Source organism: Buceros rhinoceros, unplaced genomic scaffold (genome assembly GCF_000710305.1).
Source record: "Buceros rhinoceros silvestris isolate BGI_N320 unplaced genomic scaffold, ASM71030v1 scaffold17586, whole genome shotgun sequence".
NCBI classification, from domain to species: domain Eukaryota; kingdom Metazoa; phylum Chordata; class Aves; order Bucerotiformes; family Bucerotidae; genus Buceros; species Buceros rhinoceros.
In genome coordinates, this window is record NW_010419501.1 from 46,792 (window position 1) to 58,338 (window position 11,547).

An 11,547-nucleotide genomic window follows, 5' to 3' on the forward strand; every position below is an offset into this window, starting at 1 on the left:
TTCTACAAAATACACTCCCACAAAGACTTTAACAATAAAAAAATTTTGTCAAACTGTACTGAGACAAAGATGATATTTTTGAATTAAGTTCATGTTTGATTTTAACACAGAAAGTTTCTTCCGTATTAACAAACTGGTTTTTGCATATTTTTTTGCCAAGCCTAAGGAGGCTATTCAACCATATTATTCTAGGTATTAAACTTGGACATAACTCAGAAAATGAAAACTGTAAATCTTAAATCTCTCTTTGACAATAAAGTAACCTGAATGTTTTTCAGAAGAAAATATGAGTACAAGCATAACGCATTCTAAAATAGATAGTATGGATATCCCTAACAAATAAATAGGAAGTAACCAATTCTTCTTGAATATCTCTGAACAAAAAGGCTGCTCTGCTAAGCCAACATTTTTTGGATCAAGTAACAGAGTCACAAAATGCATTAGGAGAGAGGGTAAGGAAAACCTGATAGTGCATTTGAGTGTGTAAATTAGGTATTTCTAAGACAATTTCAAGAAGTAATGCTGTTATAAAAAATGACATTCAATTCTCAACTACCTCATTAATAGATAGATAAAGCATAAACACAAACTAAATATAACTTTTATAGAAAGCCATATGCTGTTGAAATTTACCCTTAAAAAGAGTACTGAATGGTAAAAACAGGTGTAGAGGGGTGTACTTTAAAGCACAGCATAATAAATCCAAGATAAACTCTTGCCTATGAATGAATGTAACTACATAATTTAAAACAGCGGGAGTATGGAGAGTTCATATACTATTCACACACAGGGGAAACCCAGCTTTGCAGTTCAGGAATAAAAACTGACATGATTGGTTTTGAACCAATGAACCTGAATCAAGATGAATTTTAGTAGTAGAACAGACTACACATTTAAATAACAATTACGCATTAACTACTATTTACTGAAAGCAGGACTAATTTTCTATGGGTTCTTTGTCAGTTAAGCAGCATTATGCCTTAGAAACAACAACAAATATATCTCTATAAATCTGATTAGGAGTATCACTTTGAGAACAGCAATGGAGCAATGGCACAGCAAATAAAAAATAAAAATAGTGCTCTATTTAAGTGATGCATGTATGAGATATTATTCCTTTGGTAACCCAATCTTTGATTTTTTTTTTTTTTTATTTTTTAGCCTACGTTTGTTCAGCACCATGTTCACCACTGCTACTGCTCCCCCTTCAGGCTCGTAATCTGAGAAACAACTTTGCACATTCCTCATCTTGGACATGCTGTATATGATCTCGTTTAAAAATTATTGATATATGCACGGTCTATAGCCACACCTGCCTTTCTCCCAGAAATGTGAAATAAACAATCACATCTACAGAAGCTAGCGGAGGTTGGCTTACACCATCAAAACATCCACTTAAATACAGTGAGTCTCCTGTGACTAGCTAAGCAGATTTTAGGACTGCTTCAGACTTACAGTGCAGTGTATCTCAGCTGAAACGCAGAAAAAACGCTATTTACACACTGGAAAAAAAGATTATTTCCATGCTGGATTGCAAAGCAAAGTTCAGATGAGGAGATTTTACATTAAACAACAGCAAAAACATAGGCATACTGATGACTGGAAATGTTTCATAAAAACTATCATACTATGTTTGTAATAGATCAAGTAACATTTGAAAGCAGACTTTTAAAAGATATTAAAGGACCATAAATAATTTTCGGGAAGTAACAAATTCTAATTAATGCTGTCTCAAGAAAAAGCTGTTAACTCTTCCTATAGGTGGAAAGTTGATGTTTATTGATAACCTGCACACATCCTACCTGTGAGAAAGCTGGCAAGGCTATTACATTAACTCCCATATTGGTATTTGATTCTTGGAGCTCTGGTATTTGTAAAAACACTGTTCCAACTGGTTGTGACAGAAGTGCAGTGTTACATCCATTTATTGGCTCTTTTTTGCTATCCCCATAAGTTTCTCCTTGCTGAATGGTGTATTTTTGCTCTACTTGCTCTCGGAGATCAGGCGGCAGAGCTTCTAGCACAGACTTATCTAGCTACAAATATATGAAAGCATTTAGATTTTTCTGAGGAACAGATAACAAGAGTTAATTTTAGTAAAAAATTAGTTCTAGGGTTCTTGAATTGTAGAAAAAACAAACATTTTAATCTGTGTATGCAAACATACTTAGGAATCTGACACTTACACTCTGCAGCAGCAAAATGTAAAAATATCCTTTAAGACTAAGTAGTTCAGGAAATATGAATGCTCAGTTTTATCTTTTCACAACGTTCAGTGTTCTCATCACAAATCTTACACAAGGTTTGCTCTACAGCTACCTAGTGATAAGGAAACCCAAAACCTGAGTTCAAATTATATAGGCCACATGTTGATATGAATTCTGAATTGGTGTCTGGTACAAAGGAGTAAACAATTAATTTCTTTATATAGTTCTAGGATATATGTTACTAATTTAATGCTATTACATATGTTTGCATACTGTCAGGCTCTAGTTACAGATATTTATATGAAAATAGCTTCAGATAAAAATTTTATCTTGCTGTAATTGCTACTTACCATCAAATATCAACTTGAAACAACTGAAATGACCCCTCAGTGCCTAAGAACTGCTGTTTACAATGACAATTGCACAAGTGACAGAAGGAATAACTGACAGGCAGATGTACAACACAATTTTTATCGTAAGTAAAATTTGAGTAAAAATATGTACATAAAGCCAGTAGATGTTACAAAAAATCCCCAACAATCAATTCTCAACTGATTGATACAGCATAAACACAAACTTAATATAATTTTTATAGAAAACCATACGCTGTTAAAATTTACTCTGAAAAAGAGTACTGATGTTCATTAAATTAAACTAAATCTCAATAAAAGTTTGACATTCTTGTAGGCAGAAACTTACGGCACAGCCATTGTAAAAGTATATGAGTTAGTGTAAGACTAGTTGCTGATCAGTTCTTTCTCACTGACTAAGGCCTGAAGACAGATTTATAGTGTAATTTAATACAGTAATGGTATAGAATACATGACTTTAAAAATTATGTGGAGAAGACTAACTGATAATAATTTATTTGCATCTGTGGGAAAGAATATTGCTGCCATAAAGAGGGATGGAAAACATTCAGAAGTTCTGTCTTTGTGAAAATGACACAAAATATTTGTCAAAATTCTTCCTGAGCCACTCATCAGTGATAGCATGTTTTATTACATTTTTTTTATAATTAGGCTCTGGGCTTTCGTTGTGAAAGGTGGAAGGTAATGCTTTTTAATATTTCATCCTTGGCATCTTTTCCATTCTTATTCCATCACAATCCTTTGGCAAGTGGAAGGAAGAGAAAAAGATACTAGAAAATTAAATTTCTTTCCTTTGAACAAATACAGTATTTTTTGAGCTAGCCTTTAAATGACTGCTTTTAAAAAAACCATCTTTATTAGGTTATTGTTTTGCATCAATAACAGTTTCTTACTGTGCATCATATTCTACTAGAGCTCTTTTTATTGAAAAAAGTGTAATGTAAATTTTTTTTCATCTATCCAAATAAGACGAACAATCCCAAGTTATTATAATGCACTGCAGATTTTTTATATTCTCAGGTTTTACCTGGGAAGCAGATGGAACCTCAATACTCAAATTAAGCCTGGACTTTACGCTGATAGGAGAATGCATGCCGTTCCATTTGACAGCAGACTCAGTGTTGTTAACGTTAGAATTGAGACCAGCTGTGAGATGAGTACCACGAGATGGAAGAAAAGTGCATGTTCTTGAATCAGAAGATATTTCAAGGTCCATAGCAGCCACAAATACTATACATACGAAAATAAAATCAGAATGATTATTTAATAGTTAAAAATACTCTGAAGATTCAGGATACAGTGAAGCTAATTTCCAGTTTTCTCTGCTAAATACTTTATAAAATATATAGCGTAAGTATAACACCTCCTATTTCAATGCATCCTTTGTTACTATTAACTTTTAAAAAAGATTGGAATAATCCTATACAAAGTTTTATTTGTAGCACTTTCATTTGCAGTAAAACCTGCTCTCAAAGAGTTTATGTGAAATAATTTTCACTAGTATAATATTGACTAAGTATTCCAAAAGGTAATTTATGTTGGAGCCCTTCAGAACTGATCATTATCACACTTGCAAAATACAAAGCTTACTGACCTTCTTTATGTTCTTCTTCTGAACATTTCTTTGCTTTCTGAACATGAAAAAGATCAATAACTGAATGCGATCCACCAGGTAAGTGTCCAGATTGTACTGCTGAGTGAGCCGAAGTGGTTTTACTGATGGGAACTAACTGCTGTACCTGAATTCCAACCTAAATACAAAATATTAATACATCCATTTAATGAAGTTTAAAATAACTAACTAAATCTGTAATTCTTTCATAATAGCACTGCCCTTTCTGAAAATGGCTGCCTGTTTGGGCAGGCGAGAGAACAAATAAAAGTATCGTGAAATACACAGAAATAGCCATTAAAAACATCCCAAACAAATCCCAGGATTATCCACCACAATCCAACAACTAAGCAATTACAAAGGTAATACCATCTTAACTTCTCTGAAATAGAAAAGTGCTGTCCACAGGATCATGAAACAATGCATTTATTATGAAATTTCTTAGACAGTAACAAATACAGAAGGATTGACTGGGAAGTGATTAGTATTATATCTGGCTGCCTGTACAAGAAAGGAATGTTTTTTCTGAGGACAAACTATACTAAATCCACCACTTCAATCTACACATGAGAAAAATAATGTTTCACTTCTAGACATGGTTCTTGCGAAGTCTCAATGGATGAAAGTACTTTGGTGAAAGTAGTCTTCATCAGATGAGATGCTCCTCATTTTGATTGAGCACCAAACCAAGAGGGGTTAAACAACTGTGTCCAACTAAGAATGCACTGGTACATTGTGTAAGTTTGCTGCTAATCCTCCGTAACTGTTAAGAAAAACCAAAACTTAATAAAATTTATATATAGGACTCAGAAAGCATGAAGGAGCTAGTGTATGAATTTCCACTAGGTGGTCTTCTATAATTACATAGCAAGGATTTTGTTAACAGTTTCTTAGTTGCAATTAATGGGTTATTAAAACACCATTGTAAAAAGTTTTCCTCTGTATGTTTATATTTTGCTTTGAAATGTTTCTAGATTTGAATAACAACTTCAAAGAAGCCTTTGGAATACTGTGTTTGCTGTGCTGTATAATTTTGTCTTGGTTTTTTTTTTTTGCCTTTTAGGATAGATCCTTGAGTTAAAGTCTTATGTAAAGTCTACAGGACAAGTGAGTGGATTCATCTGCCCAAGTGTAGGCATAAACAGCTAAGGGTATCGCTTTAGGACTTTTCCTAGATATTGAGAGAAAAAGGATGCTTTAAAGCATGACTCATCTTACACATAAGCAAAGCTTAAGGGGACTAGCTCAAATATGGACATATACATTGGAAGTGTCTGAAGTCAGTGGAAGGGAAGACCACTGAGAGGCCTTGGAAATACCTGCACTTTATTATGTAATCTAGAACTGAATGGCTTCTCCAGAGCTGAACAGGGCCAGAAGTAGTACATTGTGCTGCAAAACAACACCCACAGGATACTAACTTTAAAGAAGAATCCTCTGAAACAAGGGCAAAAGAAATCAAGTGAAATAGACTAACGATGTAAGAAGTCAGGGAAGACAGTAAAGAAGACAGACAAGAAACTTGAAAAAGACAGGGAGAGGATGATAAATATTTCCTCAAGTCCAAGAGGAAACCCAATCCATGGAGGTGACTTCGTAAGGCAAGATCGTGAATCAAAACCCTACTTCTACATCCAGGCGACCAATAAATGCAGGTCTGCTTTAGAAAGACTCTGCTCCATTGTAATAAATGGCTGATGCCAAAATAGACTTACCATGCATTCAGATTGTTATAATAAAACCAATGAGATAAGCAAGAGCGTTCTAAACCAAACCATGATTCAAAAGAGCCAGCGATTCACCTTCAAAGGCTTCAAACCACAGGTTGGTAACTTTTTCCAAGACTCGCAGTCTAGAGCAAAAACTCCTCCGATCTGCATCTTCGACTGATATTCAAAGTAGTATTTATATTACTGACCTAACTAATAACTGTGCACAAGTCTACAGAAAATTCTAAGACAAAATAAAATTTACACGTGCTAATAGAACTGTAGAAAATACAGTCTAGCTTTATTACCTCAGGCTGTTTTAAGTTGTGAATTACTCCACACCACAATAAAATTTTATTTCTTTTACCTTTCTGGCTTCGTAACTATGTTTTTCAAAGGTAAACATATAAAACATGATATGATTGCATAGCCTAATTTACATAAGCTTTGTATTATCTACACTATTGCTTAAGTTTGGTTATATTCTACCCTGAAGAACTGAAAATTTCTGGAAGACAACAAAGAAGGTTGATAAAGAGAATAAATTTCAATTTTCCCATTAACTCACCCCTCGCATATCAGATATGTTCAGTTTCATTGTGTGAAACATGTTTAAAGTTTCTTTCCCAATTACTTTTGCACTGTCTGTAGCATGATCTAGAGTCACAGTCCTATGAAGAGTAAAAAAGTATGGTTAAAAAGGAAATTGTTTCACAAATCCTAAAGACAACAATTCTGTATTTATTCCAGAGCAGACCTCAAAGAAAGACAGATAATTTCTTGGCAGACAGAAACTGAGCACTGTTTTTTTGTTTTGTGGTTTCTTTTTAAAGGTAATTAGAGCGAAGCATGTTGTACAGAAAAAAAAGCAGATTACTTACTAATTGGACATTCTCAGTATGTGGCCCTGACATAAAATTGTCAAATACAGTATATAAATACGAACATGCTATTTATTGAAGCCAGCCAAAAACATTTCACTTTACAATACCCATAAAAATGCACTCATGCACTATCCTTCAGTCAAGCTTGGTTCATAAAGAGTTTGCTCAGCATTATTTCAGCTGTCAATTGTCAAGTGTCTGAAACAAGATTTTCAGAAGGAACTTTGAGGGGAAGATACAGACATATGCATGTGAATTACAAACAACAAAGAACTTGGCTAATTGTAAGTAACTTTAAACAACATTCCAAATACACATTTTACACTGTGGGCCATTTAATGCAACAAATCTCACAAAATCACCTGGTTGTGAGTTTTACAAATTGGGACCTGAAAGCTGGGCAGGGCAGCAGCAGTGCTTGGTAGTACTGGATTCTCTAATGTCTGAGACAGATAAGGACAGAATTTCAGCTGACTAATCAAGTATGTTGAGCGATGTAAAGTCTTCTCACTGAGGTAACCAATGCATGATTGATATCAAAGGTTTAACTCCGATGGAGTGGGCTTTATGGACAAAAGGAAGTTCTGCCTTGGTCTTTTGACAGGGTGCCATGCTGACGACTTACTAAATGCTTTGCTGGTGTCTCCTTAAATTTTACTCTACTTTTGAATCTGTCAGAAACTACCATCAACAGCCAAGTTATTTTCAGAAAGGTCTGTTTCTGCCAGTATGAAAAACTTTCCTGTCGTTAATGATACGAAGACTTCCCTGAGCCTTACACGTTAACTTTTTTAAGAAAAAGGAGATCAATAGCACCATTATGATGCAACTACACAAAATACTAAGGAGAAATGCAGGATGGGTCTAAAGGTACACACCATTTCAGAAAAGTATTTTACAGAAGTCTATACTGTACTATCAGGACTTGGTATCAATGATGCAGTAGAAACACCACTAACATCTCAGAAATTGAATTTGATTTTAAGTGTGTCTGTGAGTCTGAATCCTTTGTAGGACTATGATTATCATTCTAGGGAATCTTGCCCTGTAGGAAGAGAAAGCATAGCCTGTGAGGTGAAGGTGCAAGAAACGTATCCTGAGTTGATCTGGGGGTGGCCACAGTCATCAGTAAAGCCAGAAGCAGATACTGCCAGAAAAGACACTGCCAAATGAGATCCTGGCTGGCATCAGAACTGCATGTGTGAACGACTTAGCATCTTTGGGTGCCCCCTCATCTTACCTTAATGAAGTCTTCCTCAGGGCACATGTACAATAGCATGCCTAACCACAGAAATGAGGTCGAAAGCATTGACCGGTTCATGAGAAAGCAGTCTGGCACTAGTTCCAGAGGAATAAAGCTCTAGCTCAATGCACCCTTCATACTAAAAATATGTTCTTAAGTTGTTAAGAGTAAATCTTCAGCTCTAAGAACTCAGGATAACTAGAAGACAAATAGTTTAGATTGATGGATTTTCTTCTTGATATACCAATGCCAAAAGGTGCTGTTCTTCTGATAGTGAAAGGTGAATTTCATTGTTTCAGTTTTTAGTACAGCCGAATTGTAAGTCACAAGTTCACAAGTATGAGACAGAACCTATGCAAGCAAGTCCTGCTGTTGGGCTCCAACCCACTGAAAAAACACCCCTGTCTCTTCGGTTATCAGCAACCCTGAGCAAATGACCCTTGTTCAGGAGGGATTAATCTGTTACAACAAGTTGAAATGGAGGGAAAAGTGGGAAAGACCTATCTTCAAAGATGTCAAACGCATCCTCACACGAAAGCCAGGATCATCCCTTTACCTAAGGAACAACTGCTTTGATGCAGAAGTGTCTGTCTGCCTGAAGAATAAACGTATATTCTGAGACAATTTTGTATGAAACAGCATATAACTACATGAACCACTAGGCTCTATGCCTAAATTTCATTCTTGTGCTTTCAGTATGCACGCATGTAAATAAATTTGAGATTAAAAAGTTATTCAACACCATCCAGTTGAACAATAGGAAACAAAGAACAATCAGAAATAAATAATGGGTAAGAGTAACAGCACTGCTTGTGGAAGTTCAAGGTCCCACTCCTTTAACAGTAACCTATCAACTGACTACCCAGGCAGAGCAACCGGCTTATCTCATTTCACCAGGAATGGGCAGCCACCACAGCAGTATCTCAATGAGATCAACAGTGCTGCAGTGAGACCAAATAGAAAGAGACTTTATTAGGCTGATAAAGGAAAAAAAAGGCATTTCTGATGAGGAACTTACGATTATATGAAAAAAATCTAACAGTGAAGGTCAAGAGACATAAACAAATTGCCTTTTTGAACAGCTGAAACATGTGGTACAGTCTCTGATCTTGAGATTTTGAGATTCAGCTTTCTGAGATCCACTTTGGATCTTCATTGCCTTTTCTCACCTAGGACCAAAAAATTTTTCAGCAGCCTTACTGGTGATACAATAGGAAAGACAGATTGGACACAAAGAAACTTGTCTGTACTAAGAAGGGCAACTGCAGTCCAAGGTGACTGATGCCAGCTCCAATCTTCAGCATCCAAAGTGGCCTCTCAGTTTTCTGCAGCAAGCAATTCTGCATATACTGCCCTAGTTCCCATGAGCTCTAGAACTGGCAGAGAACAGTACTATCAGACATCCTTCTCCACAAGTGCAAAGACAATTTTCTTTGAGAACTGACTCAAATTGTTACAATCAGCATGTGACCAACAAGCTATCAAGGAACAGCAGAAATATGTCAATACATTGTGGTTTTTATTACTGGTAGATTTACATTCCATGCTCATGACCAAAAGACCACATATGTGCAAATCAAACACAGAGGCCTTCTGATAATAATATTCTACTTCTGATTTTGGTGCAGATTTGATACGTAGACAAGGAGGTACCAAACACTTTAAAATTTCTATCCTGTCTTCCTGTAAGTTTTGGGCTCAACAACCTGCAGAAGCGTGCCCGTGATTATTGCTGACAATTTTCTTTTTCTATGTGTAGTTACCTGGCGATATTATCACAGATTCCATGACCTCCATATTTTGCAGGCTCCACTGGTGCCCCAGCCTTTCTGACCATAATTTTAAGGGTCAGTCGTTTGCCCTTCATACCAGCAGCTTCAAGTCTACGTTGGATTTCTTCTGAGAGGCTCAGAAGGAAAGCTTCTGCTTCCTTAGGCTGAGGGGAAAAACAAAAACCTATTTAGATAATTACTAGTTTTCAGATACTGAAGGTAAATCATTAACTGTTAATGCAATCCAGATTGTGTAATCTGAAAAGAACAAGATGACCCACAGGCAATTGTCTTATTTAACTTCAAGTGTTTTGTTTATATGGTAAGTTGCTGAAGTTAGCTGATATTGTAGATTCCTATCCTAATTCTGAAATAAGTAGGAAATACTAAGTCCTTCTGGAAATAAATCTTGAAACAAAAGAGAAGTTTGAAATCCCAACAGAATTGCAAGGCTAACTTTAAGCATACACTTAGAAGATGAAGGGCATAGGGCTCATAAGGAAAATCTTTTTTACCACGAGGAAAGTCAAGCAGTGGCATACATTGCTCAGGGAAGTTGTGCAGTCTTCGTTCTTGGAGGTTTCCAACACCAGACTGTATAAGGCCTGAGCAACCAGTCTAATCTCATAACTCCCCCTGCTTTGAGCCAGAGGCTGGGCTACACACCATCATGAGGTCTCTCCCAACCTCATTTTTCTATAATTTCTATAAATGCTTAAGTTCTCAGCAAAGAGCTGAGTTATTTTTTAATACAATTTTGTCAACAACACTCCCCATCTAGAATATTTGTAAAACGTTTTATAACAATGTTGCATGGGGGCAGCTGGTGATGGTTTCAGGCACTGCTATCTTTGAATAATTGGCATTTAAACGTAAGAGAATGCTAGGTGCTGACAAACCTACTGCAGTTCTCTTTTACTGTACCAGACTTGTATAACGAATGCAGAATAGCCAGCTAATTTTGTGCAAGCTTCTTTTCAGTGCGATACTTTTGCAGTCTCTCCTCCCATTTTATCGTTTGGTCTCCTACTTCTTCATATTCCTCATTTCTATTTGGTGGCTAAGTTGGTGCTCTAACAGATCAAAGTGTAAGTGAAAATAATCAGAACATGAGAAGATTCTTCTACAGCCGAAAGAAGTCACTGCAGAAAAGAAAGTAAGTTTGAATTTACCTGTGTAAATCTTATTCCATAGTTGATTTCTGCTGAAACAGATTTTCTTTCTTTTTCTGTACGAACAGGTCGATCATCCAAACCACGACAAAATCTGTAAAGCATTTGCCCTGTTTTTGGACCAAATTCTTTTTGCAGTTTTGACATTGAAGAACATTGCAGATCTCCACAGGTTTTAATTCCCAAAGAAGCCAGCTTAGATTCCATTGTCCTGCCAACTCCTAACAACAAAGCAATTAGTTCTGTTAACTCTACAGAATTCAAAGCCAGTCAGGCTTTGACCAAATACAATTTGTCTTTTTAAACCTACACTAGGTCATATCAAGTTAATAAATCATATACACATAAAAAAAATAAATTCCACTCAATAAAACACAGTTCAAATGGCAACTTTTGCTGTCTTCACCCATCTTTCTTTAATCTCTTTTATATATTTAGTTTAAGATGTCATACTGCAGCATGTTTCCTTACTTCTGGGTAAAATGTGAATGACTACTGCTTGCAAATCTTCTTGACAAGGGTACTGTCTGTTACTGAGTATATAGTGCTGAACACCACAATCCTCAGTCCAGAAAGA

At 35.9% G+C, this 11,547-nt stretch overlaps 1 protein-coding gene across 3 annotated transcripts in view; it reads right to left on the reverse strand.

Annotated features, from left to right (window-relative positions):
• REV1 (REV1, polymerase (DNA directed)) overlaps window positions 1-11,547 on the reverse strand; it is a 48,950-nt gene that overhangs the window by 10,672 nt on the left and 26,731 nt on the right. For all 3 annotated transcript variants that reach the window (XM_010138962.1, XM_010138961.1, XM_010138960.1), the window contains exons 12-17: window positions 10,971-11,191; window positions 9,790-9,962; window positions 6,468-6,570; window positions 4,173-4,329; window positions 3,606-3,808; window positions 1,803-2,036 (exon numbers count right to left, since the gene is read on the reverse strand). In XM_010138962.1, coding sequence (XP_010137264.1) covers window positions 1,803-2,036; window positions 3,606-3,808; window positions 4,173-4,329; window positions 6,468-6,570; window positions 9,790-9,962; window positions 10,971-11,191 — 1,091 coding nt within the window. The remainder of the gene's footprint in view (window positions 1-1,802; window positions 2,037-3,605; window positions 3,809-4,172; window positions 4,330-6,467; window positions 6,571-9,789; window positions 9,963-10,970; window positions 11,192-11,547) is intronic.